We start from the raw sequence: 22,607 nt of genomic DNA on the forward strand, positions 1-22,607 counted from the left end.
GAAGTCACATTCTGTCTTGACAAGTAAAAAGCTAAACAAACTGGAAAATCAACAACTCTTCTTAGATCTGTCAGATAAATGAGGTCAAAGGGTAAACCCTGGCCCACGATGACTTTTATGTTGTCTTGTAGTTCAGAGGCAGGATTGGGAATCCACCTTTGGGATCCTTTCCATTCATTTAATCTTATTATTAACATATTTAAAGTGCCATATTTTGTCTTTCCAGAAATATGCTAGATCTTGTGTAAGAGTAAACTAACTCATGCCATTGCTAAAGCCTATTAAATATCAGGTCTCATCTGTAGTGGAAAACACAAGTTTTTCAAGATACAAAAATTTTTAGTAAGTAAGGGCTAAAGTGAAGGGTGGTCTAAGCTCTCTCTAGTTTTATCAAGTTTAAAGAATATGTCAAGACTGACAACTTTTTGGAAATGGGTCAGAAATGATTTTTACTGTGAACATCCTTAAAAGGAGCGTAGGACCAAGAAAGAAGAAAGAAAATGATCATAATGTAACTAACTCAACTAACCCTATTTTGATGTAGAAAAAAACATACTAAAGAGAGCATGCATCATTTAGACTTGCACAAAAACCTAGCTTGTTTTATCCCCATTGTTGAGATTTTTCTGTTTTATTAGACAGTGATTCTTTGTGTTAAAGTCATTGTGTATACACTGTAACTAGTCATCTATCTGAGCTTCAGAAACCTGCATGGGATGCTGGTTTCACCTCCATAAAGAACTGAATTACAGAATCAAGAAATATAATAGAGCCCGGCCGGGCATGGCTCAGTGGTTGAGCATCGACCTAGACCCAGGAGATCGAGGTTGGATTCCCAGTTAGGGCACATGCCCTGGTTGCGGACTCGATCCCCAGTAGGGGGCGTGCAGGAGGCACCTAATCAGTGACTACTCTCTCATCATTGATGTTTCTATGTCTCTCTTCTTCTCCCTTCCTCTCTCTGAAATCAATAAAGATATATTTTTAAAAAAAGGAAAGAAATATAGTAGACAATTGGGTGTGACATTGATTGCATTGAAATAATGAGCCCTTTAAAAAGTAGGAAAAAAAATAAAGAATATTAGGGAAAACATCTACATGAAGTAGACTTTCCATAAATCCCTAACAAATGCTGGATCCAGTCTTGGTGTTGAACAGCCTCTCCCAGCACACCTCACCAATACGTTTCATTTTTTATTAATTTATAACTATTCAGCATTAATTTGTAAAGGGGGATCCCAGACAGCTGGGAATCAGAGATTGTACAAGGTCCACCATCAACAGGAAGGTAGAGCTTCAGCCAGGCCTCCTTGCCATGGTTGGGAGACATTTCCTCTGGTGGGAAGAGTAAAAGGTGGCACTTCTGACCATATTGCTATCTGAGGATCTCAGTAGCCTCCACATGTCTCAGAACAATAGGGATTCTCTGGTTTGGGAAAACAAGATACATTCTTTCTCAACCAGAGAGGACCAACCTATTATGCAAGAGCTATAAAGATGGTGCAAGTCATGGCTTACCTCTCCCAGAAATTTCAGTGTAATTGAAGAAAAAAATGAGGTACATAAAATCTAGTGCAATTAAATGGTTGATATGTGCTTCAGGTTATAGAGGCAACAGATGAGATAGTCATCCAATAATAATGTTATTTCTATTTCCATTTCAAAGAGTTTTATTGTTATTCCAAACTTTATGTGCCGCTGTTGTAATAGAAACAGCTTACTGGTTTAACTTGTATGTGACAGTAGTCTCACCTGTGGGAAGCCAACACAAAACAGGAGAGAAAAGGGGGATTAGCAACTAACTGCTATTTTAAATTTACCAACTCATTCATACCTTATTTCTAGTATAGCATAGTAAAAGAAATGAAGTTTTTTTATTTATAGAAATGAAAATTCTAATGTTTCTAGTGTGCCTTCCTTTTCAAATATGAAAAAAGGCACAAATGGAGAGTTATTGTCCATACTAAATATAGACATTAATTAGGAATATCATGTTTCTCAAGGGTAGGAAACAAATTTGCCAAGCATATTAAAGGTATACTGGTATACAAAACTTTCATTTTTTTATGCCAGTGAACTAGGTTGAAAGAATCTTTAGCAACAAAGCCTCTGTTTGTACTTTTTCTAAATATCTTCTTGCGAGGCATGGATAAAATATACTTCCAAATACAGCAGGATGCTTGCCTGGAATTCTGCCATGGCTTTTTAGAACAATGTTAAATATATGTTTCCATTTATGTTATTGTCTTCTGGATTTCCCCCATAAAACCCTCTTGGGATATAGAAGAAAATATATATTACAATGAACTTGGTAAATAAGGGAAAGATTAATCAGGCTGTGATCTCAAAGGAGACTGTAATTTGTAATGTACAATTACTGATAACATTTCAAGGAGTAGGAAGAGAGGATTCAGAAAGTACAAGAAATTCTTAGAAGTATAGTTTAACTAAACAGTGTAAAATGTTGTACAAATTTGCCAATTATATGGTGTTTAATATTTTCAGAGAATATAGTCAAGTCTACTTGGTCTTCTTTTGTATTATTATTTTTAAAGTTTTGTTGAACTATTGGAGTACAGAAAGAAAATTTATATTGTTTTATTTTATTCAAACCCTGTTTCCTCATCTACTTTCTGGACCAAGGGCTTGGAGAAGATGAAGTGCCTATCCAAGTCTGCAATCTCTCAGCCACCTGGTCTCAACCTAAGAAATATAATAATCACAGTAATAATAACAGTAACAACTAACACCATGAGCCCTTACATTCAGGAACTCTTCTAAAGATAGATATAGTTACCCCATTTTACAGGAAAGTTCAGCATTTATTGCTCGAGACAGTCAACTATTAAGGTCAAGGCCAGGATTCAAATACAGGTATTCCATCTCTAGTAACTGTAATCTTGACTCCCATGCAATACTATGTAACCATAGGCCAAATAAAATACAAGTGAAGTTTGAATGGATTCCCCATTTAATCTTTTCTCTGTATTCCCATTCCTAGGATCCCAATTTCCTAGAACCTTTGGATCAAGTACTGAATTAAGCCCAACATATGGTCTTTCAAGTGTAAAGGAGTAGAGTAAGAGGGAAAAGGAACTAGCCAGTTGCAGATGTTATTTCTATGTATTCGGACGCAGAAACTGCAGAATTGGCAGTGCTGCTTATCCTTTGTACATCTGAAGCTGTGCTCGGCAGTGTAGCCACTAAGCAGAGCCTGGCACAGCTGTTGGCTCTTTCTCATAGTCTTTCATCTATGTAGTGCTTTCCCCTTAAAGTGAGTCTTTGAAATTCTGAAAGCCAAGTGCTTCGTTTCACATCATTCCACACCTAAGCCAAGTTTCAAAATGGACTTTGATGTGTATTTAAAGTGTCTTGGCATCCTGCTGTCATCATTCCCTGGAGCCGGCCCACTCTGTGAAACTCTGATATGGCATCACTGTCCCAAGTGAAGAGACCAGCTGCATGTGGGACCATGATGATGCCCTCCTATAACTGTGTGTAGTTCACGGGTCATACTGATGACTGCCGGAGGGTACACTAAGTGTCACATGGTTTAAAATCATGGAGGAGTTATGTAGCTACCCTCCTTTTAATCCACAGGCCTTGGACCTCAGAGTTTTAGTTATGAAGTTTCATTCTCACCCTTAAATACAGTGACCGCCAAGTTTAAATGCTGCCAGATTCAAATGCTTTCTTTCCTAAGGTGGAGGAAAAGCTGAACACCACATATAGTATTTGTACTCTAGATGCTGTCTTTACTGAGCATTGTCGTATTTGGTGAGTCATTCTCGGTTAATTTGTAATGGATTTATGGAATGGGTAGTTTCTTCTTCCAAGTTGCTAGTTCAAAGGTTGAACAGCATTCATGAAACAAACCCCCAAATAGAAACTGATTTGTAGTTAAATCACCTATGAATGCATGTCCTGATGACATGGTTGTTATTAAAACATGCAACAACAGTAAGAGCAAAAACAAACCCAATCCCTATCCTCCACACTATCCATACAATGTAAATAAGTGGAAATTTTTCAGAGTCTATAGGAATCTACAGTAAACATCCTCCTGTTTTTTCATGTGCTACAGGAGATATTGCTGAAAAAAAATGTTATCTCAGTTTCTGTATCATTTTTACTTTAATTGGTTGATTTGTTTCTTGAGGTACATGATATCTAACCTTAAGGTAGGGCACCTAAAGCTCTAAGAATTTCTCCCAAATGTTTGTTTCAGATTCTTATCTCAAGTATAAAATGATGACAGAATATTAACATTGAAAGGGATTTTGTAGAGCATCTTAAATATGCACATTTTAGAAACTAAAAAAGAGAGAAATTCTATAGTAATTCAGTGCCTACTCAATGCAATACACTGTTCCAAATGTACAGAAAGGCATGCCAAGGGAGACTGTGCTGGCCGCTTTTGTTTGGCTCTGCGTCTCCAGCCTCTACTCTTCAGCCTGCCCTTCGCCCCAGGCTGACCAGTATGGATGGCATTCTCAAGCCCCCAATCCCATGGTCTCCAATAGAGTTAGCCAATCAGAAGGAGGAAAGGGGGAGGGTAGTGTCAAGGGCATTATTCCCCTAGCTCCCTGGCTTTGCAGGTTCCTCTAGCAGCCTCCTCAGATGGACCATAGCTCTGCTCCTCTCAACCAGTGCCCTCACCTTCCAGGCTCAGATAACCCATCCTTCCATGCCTCTCAGGGGATGCAGTTGTGGCAGTACTGGTATTGCTGGCCCTGGGCTCCTGTATGCTGATGACTTGTGCTTTCCCTAAACCCCACCCAGACTTTTATAATCAGTCCGCCAGTAAATGAATCCTTCCTAACTTATTCTGAGTGTGTTATCTTGTTTCCCTTTGGGATGCTAACTAATACAGAGGTGTCAACTCAGATCTCAGGAAGTTTACAATTTAGCTGAATTTCCTGAGGCTATTTAGAAGTAGCAGATTTGAGATTAGAATTCAGGCCTCCTAACTCCTGACTGAGAGATTATTTAAGTACCCCATGTGACTCATAAATCAATTTAAACTGACCCAGTAAATGCACAGATTACTTTGTATACTTAGTCAAATACAGGATTTTAAAAATCTGCTAGTATTAGAAAAATAGGAAAATTCACGTAAAATATTTGGATGTTTGGTGAAATTTTGCTGCTATATCTGTAAGCAGATTTGAAGCTGCCCTCTTTTATGCAGACTTTTTTCTATAGTCTCCACCATTTTCCCTTGCTTAACTCCCAACCTATTGGTCCCAGTAGGCAGTGAGGTTGTGGACTTTATTTCAGTGTGTTTTCTCTTCCAGAGATGTTTGTATTTGAGAGAAATAAAAAAATGTTAAGTAATGGTCTTCTAATGGTGGAATATTAGGTATTCGTGGATACAAAAAGAGCCAGAGAGAGGAATTGTTTTGTTTGCTTGTTTGTTGTTTTGACCCAGAAAGGAGGGCAGTAGGGCTTCTCATAGCTTGGAAATTACACAGTGTTTGAAGGTTCCTATTCTGGGCAGCAGTCCGGAGAGACTGTGGCTTTTCAGAACTCATTCCAGAGCTGTGCTATGGTGTTGACAGTGTGTCCTTACAAGCCTTTTCTCCTTGTCATCAGCCTTTTCCAGCTCTTCATTCCGGTTCAACATCCAGCTGCTCTGGTACTGTGGTCCTCTTCCCATTGAACATGCTCACCTTACAACTGGTAGTAAAAGAGATAGTCAAGTACAATAGAAAACCTTTCACCCAGAATTCCAGGAATCACACCTGTTTCAGTTTAATAATATTACTGAATCATAAATGTCTTAATTCCTAAAGAACACACTGATCAAAAAAGAGCCTGTTCCAGGTCCAACATCTGCTGGAGGCATTCTCTTGGCTTTCCCCCTGATTGTATGGGTTAAGTAAGGATATAACACACACTTACATAAATACAATTTCAGTCTTTTAAAACACCGTATTAGCCTCAAACATATGGTAGTGACAGAGAACCAACTTAGGTTATGCAATGTCAGCATGGTTTGCATGATGTCACCACAGTCATCTGGTGCAATCCATAGAATTCTCCATATTTCTGGAGGCTGTTTTGCTGTAACATTACCCTACAGAGTTAGGCAGATCACCAATCATGTTCCCCTCTCCAGAGCAAGTGAATTACAATGGCATTTTTCAGAGGTGTATAATTATTTATAAACATCTATATAAATGTTGGATACAAGCAGCACTTAGTGTCCTAGATGAACAAATCTCTACATCCCTTGTTTGTGGAAGTTGTCTGCAGTTATTTCCTTTATTCCTGCAGTCATCGGCAATAAAATGTTTTCACCTCATATATGGAACCTATCAAGAAACAAATTTTTATGTTAAAATCAATGTTTAGAAGATGGACTGCAAAAAACAACTTACAAATGCAAGATCATTTAAATAATTAAACCGAAAAATCTGTATAAAATTTCTAACAACTTTATACAAGAAGGTAGGTTCTTTGGAGGAATTGAATCCTAAAATTATATCCACTTAATAATAAAGGCTTCAGCTCATTTTGGAGGCCTACCAATCATAAAGATAATTTTTTCCAGTATATTTTTACTCAAAAAATGTTTTAACTAAAGTAAGTTAACATACAATATTTTATTAGCTTTAGGCGTACAACATAAAGATTCAATATTTGTATACCTTATGATGTGATCACCACATTAAGCCTAATACCTTTCTTTCATCATACAAAGTTATGGCGATATTATTGGCTATATACCCTGTGCTGTACATTATATCCCCAGGACTTACTTATTTTATAACTGGAAGTTTGTATCTCTTATTCCCCTGTATCTTTTTTCACCCATTCCTCCACCACCACTCCCCTTGCCAGCTATCAGTTTATTCTTTGTATCTATGAATCTGTTTTGTTTTGCTTGTAAATTTGTGTGTTTGTTTTTTTAGATTCCACATGTAAGTAAAATTATATGCCTTTCTGTTTCTGACTTATTTCACTTAACATAATACTCTCTAGGTCCATCCATGTTGTTGTAATTACCAAGGTTTCATTCCTTTTTATTACTAATATTCCATTTGTATCAGTAGCACAATTTCTTTATCCATTTATCTGTCGATGGACACCTAGGTTGCTTCCATATCTTGCGAATAATGCTGCAATGAACATAGGGATCTATATATCTTTTCAAAAAATGTTTTAGATTTCTTGAGATAAATACCCAGAAGTAGAATTGGTGGATTATATTGATAGTTTTGTTTTTAATTTTTTGAGGAACCTCCATACTGTTTTCCAGGTGGCTGCACCAATTTACAATCCAACCAATAATGCTTAAGGGTACCCTTTTCTTCACATCCTTGCCAACACTTATGGTTTGTTTAGTTTTTGATAATATCCATTCAGACAGGTGTGAGGTAATATCTCATTGTGGTTTTGGTTTGCATTTCTCTGATGCTTAGTGATGCTGAGCATCTTTTCTTATGTCTGTTGGCCATCTGTGTGTATTCTTTGGAGAAATGTCTCTTCAAATCCTCAGCCCATTTTTTATTGTTGCTGAGTTGCACAAGTTTCTTATATATTTTGGATTTCAACCCTTTATTGGATGTATCATTTGCGAATATCTCCCATTCAGTAGGTTGTCTTTTTGGTTTGATGGTGGTTTCCTTTGCTGTGCAAAAGCTTTTTAGTTTGATATAGACCCATTTATTTATTTTTGCTTTTGTTGCCATTGTCTGGGAGACATATCTAAAAATATTGCTAAGATTGATGTTGAAGAGTTTGCTACCTATGTTTTCTTCCAGGAATTTTATGATTTTAGGTCTTACAGTTTCCAGTATGCTTTTATTGTTTATAATAGTCTATCTCAAATTTTTATGTCAATGTTAGCATTCCCTTATGAAGTATATTTTTCCTGTTTTATATCCACATTGTACAGTTTAGGTAATTGAGTCTTGCTCAAAAGTGAGGTTATATGTAATTATTTTTACATTTAGCAGTAGAGCATTTATTTTTTTAATTGGATTCCCGTTTGTGCACCAATGTGCTCTTAGAACCTAACACAGACCAGATTTTCAACATTGCTAAACAAATGAATAAATTAATGAATTTCAAATATTATAAAATATTTTGACTCGAAATAACACTATCCCTCTTATATGACAATATGTATGATTTTGATTTTCAAAATGAAAACTTTAAACAAAACCATTACATCATTACTTTACAATAAAACACAATTCCTGTTATAAGTCACAGCTGATTTTTTTCTTACTATTTTCTGTAGAAATGAGTTGGTAATAGAGTAGCAATGGTATTTTTTATGAAGAAAAATTCTAATACCTTTTACCTGGTCCTTAACATCTTCCTGGTGTTTGCTTAAGTTTGGACAAAACGTGGGAAATGCCTGGAGCTGGATTTTTAATGTCATCTTATATTGTCTGCCTTAACCTGGTATTTGTATGATGGAATATGTCTATTCCATAATACGTCTGATTGACTTATTCTCAAATTTCACAACTGAAAACACCATCAGAAGTAGACAGTAGCACTAGTCAAATCTGCCCTTCAGGGTGTCAGTGTGACTGAAAATATGGCCATATTGTTTGGGATAACAGAACATGAGTATTTTAGTCTGGAGGACACTTTAGACATTATCTAGTTCAACTCCCTTATTTTATGGATAAAGTCATTGAGCCTTAGGAAGCTAAAGACAAGTGTAAGTTCACCCAACTAATTAGTAGCAGCACAGTCTAAGCCATATCTCAGGTCTTGTTTCTAAGTTCACATATTTTGAAGTCACATAAAATTGCCACATAAAAACTTACAGATGAGTCAAATTGAAAACTCTATTATTACTTTTTTAAAATGTTAAACTAAGTCACAAATTAAATGTGAAATGTTTATCAATTAGTGTTCAAAGTGGACAAAATGAATTAACTCGTAGGAAAGATAGTGTCAACAAATAGACAAAATGGCAACCCTTGATTAGATTATTAAATGCAGTTGGCAGTGTTTGTCTTTGGTTTGCCATAGGGAAATTTGTGACAAGAAAGAGTTGGGTGTTTTTTGTTGTTATTGTTGTTTAAATTCTCTAAGCTTAAGGAATTAAAAAAACAACAACTACACACAAGCAAAGGAAATATTTTATCAACCGCATATGAAAAGTAAGAGAGCAAGCAAGGCAAACAATACACAGAAAGCTTCACTTAGTAAAAATTTTCAGCTGTTTAACCTAAAGCACAATATAATGCTGATTAAAAATTGTAAAAGAGTCGAGCAAGGACCTATGATCCAGGAGATTGAGGTTCAATTCCCATCTTTGATGTCTCTCCCTCTCCCTTCCTCCCTCTGAAATCAATAAAAAAATATTTTTAAAAAATTGTAAAGGATTGTTAAAAAGTCCTGGTTACGGGGCTGCTGGGTTCAGTGTTTTAGGCCATCTTCGAATACCTAATTTAGGTTAACACCTCAATGAGTAAAAGGACTCAAATGATGATTTTGTGAAAATTTGCCAGTATTATCATGTAAGAGATTTTTAAATTTGTGTGAATTTCATGACAGATTTCAAAAAAGAAATGTATTGCTACTGAAAAAAGTAATGCTTATATTTTAATAATAAGTTATGTTTAAGCCCATGAAACTCTTGTTCAGCTTTAGTAATAGTGAATTTTGGCTAAGTATGGCTGTGTCAGTGACTATGTCGATTTAGACATTCTGTCTCCAATTCAAGCACCTAATCCTACCGCTAAAAAATAAAATCAATAATACACGGTAACCTTTGGTTTGCAGTTACTAATATTCAGAGGAAAATATTTAAGTTCCTTTATAAATCTCACAAACTGTTTGTCTTTATTTGTAAAGTAAAATAAATCTTTCAGCAGGTTTGCCAATGCAGGTGATAAACTATCACTCAGTCTAATTTGCACTGGAAATAATTATGCAGTCAGCTTGGTATTAATTCATTTTAATCAGTTCTTAAACCTGGAAGTTGAAACATCTTCCCACTGGGATTTCTGCAATAGTTGTTACCCTGTAGCTCTTCCAGACAATTTTCAAAATTATGCAGGCAAAAGCACCAGATGCCATGTTGGCTCAGGAGTCAGGAATGATGGACAAATCAGTACAATTGAAAATGATACTGACAAGGAGAATGATTTGGGGGATATCTGTTATTGTAGTTTTCTCTTTGTGGCTGCAATGAAAATTTCTAGTGGCCAAATTTCTACTTAGTTAACAAATCTAGACTCATTTCAATTCAACATAGAGCTATATTTTAATAGCTTCTGATGAAACCAAGATGGAAGTCATCTCTCTCTGCCCTTGAGGGAAGGAAACATTCTAACAAGAGAATACACTCTAACACGAAGATCTTAAGTCATTTTCACACTGAACTCCTTCTGGATTTCTATAAGGATTCCATCAAAGACTTAATGTGCATTTCATTTTTATTAAAACTATATGGCTATAGGAAGCACAGAAATGCTGAGTTTAGGGTATGCAGGGAATTGCCACTTTAGTGCTAAAAACATTTTCAAGAGTTAAGTCTAATCCAAGTGATGCTTTAATTCCAAGTATAATGAATTAGATTTTGATACCTACATTCCACGGTGATCGCAAAAAAAGAATATCACAACATACTAAATTCAGACTTTCAAAAGCTTTCATTTTAGTCAGCAATTTAGAAGTTACCTTTTTTTGCTTCAACAATTATTTTTCGTTCTATTCATAATTGCTCCATATAGCCAGTCTACTGAGTGTCTATTAAAGTAAATATCATGCTAAATAGATAGATCATGCTACATAATAAAAAAAAATAATTCTAGTAGCATAGAGCGAATGAAACAGCTAGATCGCCTTAGTAATTTCATATAGGGCCAGAATGGATTAAGATTCAGTCTTAATTAAAAGAGAAACTGAATCTTACTTTAAAAAAACCTAGTTTTCATTGCTTTTCAAAAATATATAGTAAAATAAACATGGCTAATAGAGTATGGCCAGTTAGTGGTTATTTGTAACTAGCATGAATGAGTAAATATAAATGATTTATAATTAAAATACTGGTTTATTTTGCCAACAGATATTTCTATAGGCCTCATGTCCATGCTTAGCTTATATATAGCACACTGTATGATGTATTTGTATACATGCTATTAATTTTTCTTTCATTCTTACTGGTATATATACCTATCTATATATCTAATAGTTCTAATATAACTAAACATATCAATATCCATCTGTCTATCTATCTATCTCTATCAATCTAACTAACCATCTTCTATCTATCAAGCCACTTGAAAAATTCTTTATCCATAGTGGCCAAAATAAATTTGATAAACATTTTATAGATAAGTATTATGAGTGTGGACTAGAGGTCAGAACTTTACTAAAGTTACCACAATTCACCATTTTGAAATGATAGTTACTAAGGTGAGGAATACAATTATGCAGAATTTAACCAATTGGAACGTGAATTAATGGGGGGGGGGGGCCACGGAAATATAATCGACAATTCAGATGCAAGTACACTTTAGCATTTTTAAATAATAACTACAAAGCTACTCTTTCTGTTGACTTTCAGTTTTTACTTCACTGAGAGCCTGGCTTTATCCTACGCCTTTCTTATTAATTGCTGACCTTTTCCTGTCATTTGATGTTAAAAACCATGCAATAAATGCACCCCCAATGAAACATGGCTGGAATAGATGAGTACATTGAACGTGACCATGAGAAATAGATCTAATTCTTGACTTAGCAGAGACTAAAGAGGTCTTATTTATAAGCTTCCTTTATTCCTTTTCATTTTTCCAGTACATTCATATATTAACACTCTATTAACAATCAAGTTAGTTATGATTTTAGCATTTTATTATCACTAAAACCGTCATTTTAATGTTTGATTAGTAAAAGGCAACAACAGTCTTCTTGATTGTGAAATACCTTTGTCAAGTCCTTTTTATGCCTCAGATCTTAGGACACACTAATTTTTGAGGTCATCTCTAAGGGTTTCTATAGAAGGTGATATCTTATTGAGAAGGAATAAATGGCTGAAGTGTCTAGTTTTCTATGTTATGTTAAATATCCTTTATTGAGCAATGGTGAAAAGTAACATAGACATATGAAACAATATATTTTTGGTATATTCAACCTATGATGTAATTATCATGAATCACCCATGTGTTAATATGATGATATAATATGAAATAGTTTAAGATCTTAGTTATTAAGATTGGAAGATAAATCAATAGTGAACTTAGTGCACTATGAATTGTTATTTTATTTGATGATACAAATAGTTAGCATATTATAAAACTTATAGCTGTTTTCTTATTTGTATATATGTTGAGACTCTCCTACCTCTCATAGGGAAGAGACAATATTAATGTCCTTATTTAGCTTAGTATGCTATAGGTAATATACATGTGAGTTTTAGACTCATACTTACAAAAAGAACAATCTACTACAAAAATGTGCTAAGGACTCCTTCATGCTCAGGATCCAAAATGGGAAACCCAGAAGTTCTTATCAATACATAGCCAAGCCTCTTTGGTTTTCTTCCTTTGGAGTGATGGGACTGATCATTTGATTGAATTGACACATGTCATTTACCTGTAAAATCTGGTTCAAGACTGTGATTATGTTGCTTAAATAACATGTCAAACTTGAAAAATTAGTTTTTGTTTTCTTTGTTTATATTTTGGCTTATTTTTTGGTTTGCGGGCTATGCTATAGTATTCAAAGTTCTTCAACATATGACCATGATTTCTTCACAATTTCTCAAACATAGCTGCACAGTGGAATCACCTGGGAAACTTTAAAAACTGCCAATATCTGAGTTCTACCCCCAGAATTTATGATGCATTTTGGATAGCGGTGTGGGCATTGGGTTTTATAATATCTCCCCTAAGTGATTATAATGGGCAGCAGACTTGGCATCCCTAGGAATATATAGCTATGATATTCTTATTACAACTCATTGCTAGATTGCCACCCAGCTATTTAAATCACTCCATTTAATGAACAGATGATCTCCTGCCCATGCACCAAGAGGTTGCTGGTTCCATTCCCGGCCAGGGCACATGCCCGGGTTGAGGGCTTGATCCCTGGTATGGGGCATTCAGGAGGCTGCCGGTAGATGTTCTGCTTTCCCATTGATCTTTCTCTTTCTCTTTCCCTCTCCCTCCTCTCTCTCTAAAAATCAGTAAAAATATATTTTTTTAAAAAGATGGCCTCCCTTTCCCTCTCTTCTCTCTTACTGCAGAGCTTTCTGTCAAAACTTGAATGTTCCTTATCAAACATATCAATTACTCTGACACATTTTGTAATTTTCGTAAATGTGTACATTCTTATACAAGGACAATAACTTTTAGCAGTGTTTATTTTTGTTAAAAGAAACTGATGGAATTGAAGGTCAAATTGGTTTCTGATTGCACAGATTAAACAAAGTATTTCCTATTTTAGCTTTACAAAGCATCTTACTGATTTGAAAAGATCCATACTATTGATAAAATTCATGATGAAGTATATATGTAATAAGAAGACTAAAATGTTTATTTTACATATCTACATGTATTCATCATATTTCTAGATCAATCACAAATCATACAGGAAAATATTTAGGTACATGAAAAAGCTTCATAACATAAAAAAATTACATGTTGAAAAAGATCACATGTGAAAGCTCATTAAATAATAACATTGACAAATAAATAGTTAATCAACTTTACTTATTAGCTGCTGCCATGCATTTCTGGCATTCCATTCCAAGCGAGGGTCAGCATGCAGGGTATAATTTCATACTATGAGACTGTAAAAAGCTACAGGGCTTATTTTTGAAGTGAAGTGTCACAAGGTCTTTCACTCTTTCAAAGGAAGATCACTCATGGCTGCTGAACTGTTCCATAAAGACTGCCAAAAAATTTTTTTAAAAAGCATGGTTCTGAAGTTTTTGTAAAGATTCAAGGCAACAATTTTTTTTTTAAACTTCTCAGTTTTGGAGGGGCTTTGCTGGGAGTGGGGGATGGGTTGGGGAGTAAAGGGTAAATGAGAAGCCCCTTTCTGTTTAAAAAGTATTCAATATATAGTATGTATATAGCATCACCAGTCTTTCAGGAACCATAGGGAATTAAAACTACAGGATGCATGGAGTTTAAATACCAATTGCACTCATGGATAGATGTACATTTTGAAAAACTCATAAAGGAAAGGCTATTCCCAAAGAAGGTCCTGATATTTAGGACAGCTTGCTGGGTTTGATCAAAGCAGAAAGCATATATTTTCAAGTAAGAAAATAGCAATGGCAGACTTGAGTCTTCCAAGCAATCAAATCTGTAAAGCAGATGGTTACCAGTCAGTCCATTTCGAGAGTCTGAGTTCTAACTCATGCTGTGCTTGCTGGGCTTGCTGGCTCTCTTCCGCTCTCTGTGATGTTGGGCTGGCTCTGCAGGCGACATGCTCTCGAAGTTATGGCTGGACTCGTTGTGCTGCCGAGTGTACCTCTTGCACTTGCAGGCGGTGACCACGGTGATTTTGTAGGTGCGCGTGCTGCCATCTTGGCATTGCAGCTGGATTCTCTGGGTGCGCGTTTTGTCGTTGACACACCGCCACTCCTGGGAGCTCCTCCTGCTCCAGTACTTGGTTCCATAGCCTCCTCCGATCCAGTTGGGGAGCAGCGGCAGGGGCAAGCACTCGCCAGCGCACACCAGCTCCTTCAGAGGGCTGATGCTGGTGCACTGGCCATCAGAGATGTACTTGGTGGAACGCAGTTCCCGGCAACCCACTTGAACCCGAGCTGCAGGAAACAGAAAAGAAACGGTACAGAGGCATAAGCAAATAGACATTTCTTAAAAGTAATCTGCAATGGCAGTGTTATGCAAATGATAACGAATTGCCAAATAGAAAGGGAACATCTATTTTATTTCCACAGTGCAAAAATATGCCTGCATGGTGGTAGAGACATTTTCATGAAAAGTGTCAGTTTACATGACCATAATTTTTTGGAATAAAGTAAAGTAGGCCTTATTTTTTCCCCCATATATAACATTAGCTAATTGCTTACTCGAGTATTTGAAAATCCCATTTTCTTAGTCTCACTCCCCAAAATGGTTTAAGCAGCTCTTACACTTATGTGTGAAAAAGAGTGTATTTTAATGTTCTTTTTCTCACAAATCATATTTGTTAATGTCTGCAATTGCTTTTATTTCATTAGTTTTTTTAAATCTATTGAGAAAATGTGGAAAGTATTTAAATACTGTGTACATGCATATGATCTCTGTAATATTTTGTTTCAATAAAATTTAGCTGCAAAGAATCATAAATACATATGTGGACAGTCTGACATTTTGCATATCAAACTTAATAACTACATTTTAAACATAAATTCCCAAGTTATCTTTTAAAAACACATATTAAAATGTTTAAAATGCAAAATGTCACTACAATTCAAAAGTTAAAGGATATAAACGCGCCTAAATCAGGAACGTATGGTTGCCATAACAACTTGGCTACATTTCCATGAATTTTATGGCAGAAAAATGCCTAACATGTCTGATTTACAACTGCAAAAGGAACCATGGTGTTCATTTCCTGAATATTGGTCATGGCAAACTTTTTGTTCAGTTATTTGAATTTAATAAGCATGTTCTCTAATTGGCTGTTTCTTGTTACATGGTTTATGTAATTAAAGCAAAAATTAATCTTGAAATAGTTGAGTTTTCCTTTCCATTGCTTGGTTATCTAAACATGAGGAAAATTGCCTGTAATAAGCTTGAAAAGAAAGCAAGGCTTGTTAACCAGAAAAAAAAATGCTTAAAAGTGTAACTGCCGACATTTAAAACTTTAAAAATGATCCAGGACGTTGCAATGGCCTTACATGGAATGGCGAAGGCTAATTTGAAATAGGTATTGAATTAGGAATTTTACTTCATTCTGTGCCCCAGTATTTCTGAGGTGAGAGGTATAGCCTAAGGGGCTGTGATCATTGTGGAAAATGTATGTATAGATGCATACATACACGTAGCTATAGAGCGCGGGATTAAAGTTAAAGGGTAAGATAGCTGGCCGGCCAGTGTGCGCTCCTGCCGCCTGATTCCAGCTCACCTTCCTGCAGCTGCCTTGGGAATGCACCTGGAAGCAGCCGGAGATGACTCTGACCGGCTAGCTTTTTGTTCCTGTCCATATATCCCGCATTTTCACAGTGACAGTTCAGACAATGAATACCCACCACATTGCTCAGCAATCTACTATAATCAGATGTCTCCTGTGTTACGCAGAAGCATCCATCTGCATGAAAGAACACCTTGGGTTTTTTTTAGACGTTTGCAGTCATATGTGCTTTGACTTTTCAGAGGTCGAAACTACTTTTCACAGCTGAATGGAGTTGAGGGGGAGGAGCAACGGAGCTGTAAGGTTTCCTGTGCACACTGTTTCTCTGGGTCTCTCTTAAAACCTGATTATTAGCATGTGAGCTCTTCTAAAAGAAAGAAGTGAAGCAAAAGTTAGGGAAAGAAATTTAAATCCCTCTAAGTAGTGGTCAGTCAGTGTGCCAATTAAGCACACAGAAAAATGCTCCCTGGATAATGTATTATTGTATTGTTATTATTTTAAATCTCTAAAGTTTTAAGAGTTTCTCCAGTCTTCCACAGAAATGTAACAATTACCTAAATTTTGATCTGGTAAATAAATCATCTCAGGAAAATATGATTCTCCAACATTTTTACTTTTATCCCTCATCATCAAAACTTTCAACTATTTCCCTAGACATACTTTAGACATTCATGGTGAGCAATTTTTTTCCCCTTGAAAGTGTCTTTCCCCCCCTTGTGATTTCTTATACATACTTTGATTAGTTACCTTCATGTACTTTATCAGAATTGCACATGGCCTGAAATAAACAGAAAACAACCTGAATTTCATCTAAAACAACACTTTTTAAAAATTCTCAATGTGCATGTGCATAAAGAAGCAACAGTTTAATTCCTGGAAACATTTTCCCTTTGGATGTTTGATCAGACTCAAGTCTGTGCCTGCGTTATCAAATCACTGTTTTAGTTGGGTTAACTTTACAGAAAGAATGCCTATCTACACATGCAGCAAATTATTCCCAGATTATCTATCAAAATATATACAGTTCAGGTTAGTTAGCAGTGAAACAGTTCTACAGGAATGTGCGCTAAATGCTACCCAAGAAGAAAAGACAAAATCCACATAAGTAAATCACACTTACTGTTCCGATCCAGTCCAGCGTTACTGAAGTGCCTGCCTCCATTTCTGGCTTGATTCATCGAGCTGTTGCTGCTGGGGTATGCTGGAACAGGTTTAACCACATGTGAATAAAGGATTTCTGTGGCATCATTTTTAAAAGCCAAACAGCTTTTCATTAGGATGCAAGCGAGGGGAATGAGAGAGAAATGAATGGCAGGAGGAAGCATGGTGAGTAGAGGATTTGCTTGGCTGGAGAGCTGCTTAATTCCTTTCCCTCTGCTTCTGCACTGTAACTGTGAAATTCCTCCTCCAGGTTCCCTTTATATATCCCTGAGGTTTGGCGTTCATTCAGGTGTAAAGTTGTGTAGAGCTTCAGAGTGAAAACACAGAGAAGGGGTGGGATCCCTACATGACCCTGCAGGAGAATTTTACCAATGGAAGAGAAGACTTCAGAAAAGGAGGAGCTTGGTATACAAATTGCCTGGGATTTCAGAGTTGGACTTCATCAGTTGTCTGTGAGCTGAAGCAGCCAGGCACATTCTATAGCAGCTACAGACGCCTTCCCTCCTTCTCCCTGCCATTTCCTTCCCTGAATGTAGTTCACGTTCGGGTTTAATTTCAACGAAAACATGCTCTGCTCATTTGAAAAAATTTACATTTGCACAGTTGTTCTGTACTCCCCTAAGGTTTTAGAATATTGAGGGTGGGAAGGGGATTTGTCCTAGATAATAGGAGGAATTAAAGTGAGTTTAAATATTGTAGGACTTGCACAAAGCACCTATTTTAGCTAACATATTTTGTTTCTCAGGAAGCACACCAGTATATGTTTTTTCTTTAAAGTGTAAGGCACAGAGCTAGAATCTGCCCCCTGGACACACTTAAATAATGCAGCTTTGATCTGCATGAACTGCTGCGCAGCGAGGTAAATCATTGCCAGGGATCTGTGCAGAAAATAAGGAGTGGAGCTCTATCTGCGTTAAAGTAATTAATATCAACTTTCATCTTAAAAATATGTCACAGCATTAATATTCAGAGCATCATTTTACAGGATGGAAAGCCTTTTCTGACAGATTATTCTTTAGCAAATTCAAAATAATGTTTCCTAGTGTTCCGCCTGTATTTACTAAATATTTCCTTTGACTCTGCCATCCATGTAAGAAAAATTTTACTTTTATGAACTTTATCACAACTAGAACAGTGTTCCATTCATTAATACTAGGCCACTTGTCTCCATCCTTTAAAAAAAAAATCATGAAATTTCATCTGATTTATGGGACATTTGGATTGGAATAATTACATTTTCTCAGTCATTTTTTCCAATGATAAATCTATTTTGCTCTTTGTGTAGCTACTAAAATGACCTTATAGCATGGATATTTTGTATCTCTCTTCTTCATAAACTTTGCCCATTTTACTGCTATTCAAATCTATCTGTCTATTTGCATTTCTCCACAGTAACACTGTTCACATTTTGGAATAAATAATTCTTTGTTATGGGGCACTGTGTGTTTTGCAGCAACCTGGCTTCTACCCACTAGATGCCAGTAGCACCCCCTAGTTACAACCAAAAATGTCTTCAGACATTGACAATTGTCTCCGTGGCGAAAAATCGCCGCCAGTTGAGAACTACTAATTATCTATCCATCTATCTATATCACTATAAAAAGAAAGTAAAGTTAAGAACAAGAGACTATTTAATAATGCTAAGGAATTGTTGTTGTTGTTTTTAGGAGTAAAATGGTACTGTGGTTTTGTTTAAAAACAATGTCTGCTTCTCATTTAGAGTTATATACTGAAATATTGCTAGATGAAAAGGATATGATGTCTGGAATAAACTTCAAAAATAACATGGGAGTGGATGGTTAGAGGTACGAGTAGGGCAAGATTGGTTATGGGCTGGATGATGGACAGTCTATTCTGTTTACTCTTGGGTATGTTCAAAATTTTAAATTTTAAAGCTAGAATAAAAAACTTTAATGTATATATACTACCTAATAACAATCAGATCCCTATCTGAAGGTTGTGTATAGTCATTTATTCTAATATCATTCCTGGAAAATAATACATCAGTTTATTAGCTACACATGGAGATTGTATGTCAGGCATCCTTCTAAAGTACTAATTATGAAGAATATCTTATCCTACTTATTAGGGAACTTGACATTAATTACATGAAGTATGTCAGTGTGAACCATTGACCAGTAGATCCAATGCCTAAAGGAAGTAATAGGGTCAAAATAATCTAACCTGTTTCCCAGAACTATTTTGTGTGTGTGTGCCAGGAGGAGGAGATATTCTAATTTGACATTTAATTATTAGGTTGGGGTAATCCGATTCACCAAAGTAACTCATAATTGTTAAATCTACCCTGCACCTAGTATTCTGTAGGCTCAGCCTTAGGATATCACCTTAGGCAGAGGCCAAATTAGGAATAAAGATAATGTGGTTGGTGCATGTACACAGGAACAGTGCTGAGTTCTTAGGCCCAGTATATGTGACAGGACCAAATTAGAAAACTACTTTGATAAATTAGACACAATCATAAATTTGATAGTTAACTGTTATTCTGATCAGTTTAAAACTACTTCATTAAGAATAATCATAATCATATACTGTAATACTCTGATAAGAATATGGGTATGGATGTCTAATATCATAATTGATCAAAGATGTAGTCCCCTGAGCAAGCTGTGCTCTTTTCCATCTCTAGGAAAACAGATGTTTCTGTATATACATGCTCCTCCTTCTTCTTGGAACATCCTTCTCTCACCCTTTTCTCATTCCCTTCTTCATTGGCTAATATCTATTTTTCCTTTAAGTCTCATTTTTTGATGGCACTAGAACTAAGAGAACTCCCCTTGCCTTCTACCGCCTCAGGTTGAAGGTCAGCACCCCATTCATATGTAGCAGAGTGACTAGTTGCTTGATGACTTTGAAAGCCTTATGGTAGAACTATTTTTATGTTATGAATATTGTTGAGTAAGTGGATAAATTAATTTAAGAAATATACAAAAAACCCTATCTTTTCACATATAAAAAGATTGGTTAACATTTGTAGTAGGCAGTTGTTAGGATGGCCCCTAATAATCTTCTTCTCATGGGATTCACACCTTTGAAGCTGTCCCCTCGCCTGTGTGTGGGTTGGACATAGTGACTAACTTCTAATGAGTGTAATATAGTAAAGTGATAAGATGTGACTTCTATGATTAGGTGACCAAAAGACCGTGACTTCAGTCTTGCTTGCCTGTTCTAGCCCTCCTCTCACTTGCTTTAATGGAAGCTACTATGACATAAGCTTTCCTGTGGAAAGGCCCAAGTAACAAAGAACTGATGTCTCTCACCAACAGGGAGTTGAGGACCTCAGCCAAACAACACGTCAGGAGTGAAAGCCATTCTCTCCACAGTCAATCCTTCAGATAAGGCGGCAGCCCTGGCTTCCACCCTAACTGCAACCTTATGGGAGACTTTAAGTCAGAGGCACCAACAAGAACTAGAGTTAATAAATGCTATTGTAACTAAGTTTGGGGGTAATTTGTTACACAGCCATAGATAATGAATATAATATTTGCTTAAAAGTGAATATATAGTAATTACACCATCAATTTTTTGAATATTGCTAGGACCTTGAAAGCATCTAATGCTGTGCAACTTTCGTTCTTTGGACAAGACTTGAAACCTATTTCCCAGTCCTAAGCTGAGAGTCATCAATGTGTTGCCATTATTAATAATCAAATAATGATATTAATATTGCTATTGTTCTGATACACACAAGCTGGAACGTTATTTAAATGCTCTAAATACTATTGGTTACCATGTGACTCCTGGCACTAGAATCAGAAGATCTGAATTTGAATCTTATTTCTACCATTTTCAGTCTGTATGAACTTGGATATATTTCCTTAAACTCTCAAAGTCAGTTTCTTCATCTGTAAAACATAACCAAAGTACCTACCTCATAGAGGAATAAAGAGCACTGAAGTGTCTAGCCTAAAACCTGGCCCAGAAGACATGTGGGAAATATAATCATCGAATATGAGTCTAAGATACTCTTTGTTGTTAGAGTCTTTGAATTTAAAAATGAATTTGAAAAGATTAGATAAATCTAAAACAAATACAGTTATTTAAGGTGGACAACAAAACATTGAGAGAAAGGAGATTGCTCAGCCTGATTAAATATGAGATAATGTGTAAATGTCATTTCATTAAAAAAATATCCTGACCAATTGTTTTTTATCTTTGATAGGAAAAGAATCAGAATACAGGTAAATATAAACAAAGTGTATTTATCGAATGCAATGATGACCTGGTTCTCTATGGATTTAAACTATTTTCAGAAAGATCCAGTTAATGAGATAGAACTTGTAACTAGAAAAGTAATTAACCATCATTATTTTAGACCAAAAAAATAAATACTAATAATATTCATGCATCACACTATAAAGTCTTCATGCATCAAAATCCTTAAAAGAGGATGTACTAACATCTTTAATTTTTTTTTTTTTAATTATTTCATTCATTTTTAAATCAGCATGCGTTGAGCCCAGTGTTTGTCAGAGTTGTAGTCCAGGGACTGAAAAGCTGAATGACACCTGGGACCTGCCCTCTTCCCATTTCCAAATGCTCCTGCTTAGAATTCCACTAAAGGAACTCCCTTTCACCTGACCTTCCTTCATGATTTTCTTCCTCTCTTACCACCTTTATTAGTTGTTTTTATTTTGTTTAAATGTTTTTTAGTTTTATTTTTAGGATAGATATTCCTTTTGTTATAAGCTGCCTCAACATAGATAACATTAATTTAGATAATGCTGCTTTTAATGCCCTGTGTAACTTGATATAAAACCCAAGTGGAAATTCCAAATGCAGCTGATATATTTCTAGAAAGAGCTTCTCAGCACTATTGGCATTTTGGGCTGGATAAATTTTTGTTGTGGGAGATGCCCTGTCTACTGTAGAACGTTTAGCAGCATCCTAGGGCTCTACCCAGTGGGTATCAATGGTAGTTCCCTCACCCAGTTGTGTCCCCTGGTATGCAAAACCATCCTGGGTTATAAATTACTGGTTTAGGCAAATTATCCAGTAAACTTCCTAAAAACGCCAGTGAACTGCTGTTAAGGAAAAACTCGCATGCAAGCTCTTGAGAGCAGGCTAGGAGAGCAGGAACGAGGCTTTCCTCTGATTGCACCAGCCAGGGAGAGGAGCAGTTTGTCATTTTTACTGGCAGCTGCTACCTTGTGTGGTAGGAATTGATGTCCTCACTCTGGGGATTCAGCCCACACAAGTTCCTAAACTAAATTTGACCAAGGCTGGGAGCATGTTAAATATCCCATCTCCAACAGTGGTGGGAGCTGAAATTAGTTTTGTTCCACAAGCCTGATAATTGTTCTAACCCATGTTTTACTTGGGAGCTTGTTAGAGCTGCATACTCTGGGCCTGACAGCAGA

The 22,607-nt window shown here is 36.1% G+C and overlaps 1 protein-coding gene across 2 annotated transcripts; it reads right to left on the reverse strand.

Moving 5' to 3' along the window:
* Nucleotides 1-13,324: 13,324 nt before the first annotated feature.
* SOSTDC1 (sclerostin domain containing 1) lies at nucleotides 13,325-17,606 on the reverse strand. 2 transcript variants are annotated; one of them, XM_081146662.1, is made up of 3 exons: nucleotides 17,189-17,325; nucleotides 16,816-16,846; nucleotides 13,325-14,755 (listed from the first exon to the last, which is right to left on the reverse strand). In XM_081146662.1, the coding sequence occupies exons 1-3, from the start codon at nucleotides 17,228-17,230 to the stop codon at nucleotides 14,340-14,342; spliced, it is 489 nt and encodes a 162-aa protein (XP_081002788.1). In that variant the 5' UTR covers nucleotides 17,231-17,325; the 3' UTR covers nucleotides 13,325-14,339. The 2 variants fall into 2 exon arrangements, with proteins under 2 accessions (XP_081002788.1, XP_081002787.1); XM_081146661.1 differs by lacking the exon at nucleotides 16,816-16,846 and having other exon boundaries at nucleotides 17,189-17,606.
* Nucleotides 17,607-22,607: the final 5,001 nt, after the last annotated feature.

Source organism: Miniopterus schreibersii, assembly GCF_964146895.1.
Source record: "Miniopterus schreibersii genome assembly, chromosome: 9".
NCBI classification, from domain to species: domain Eukaryota; kingdom Metazoa; phylum Chordata; class Mammalia; order Chiroptera; family Miniopteridae; genus Miniopterus; species Miniopterus schreibersii.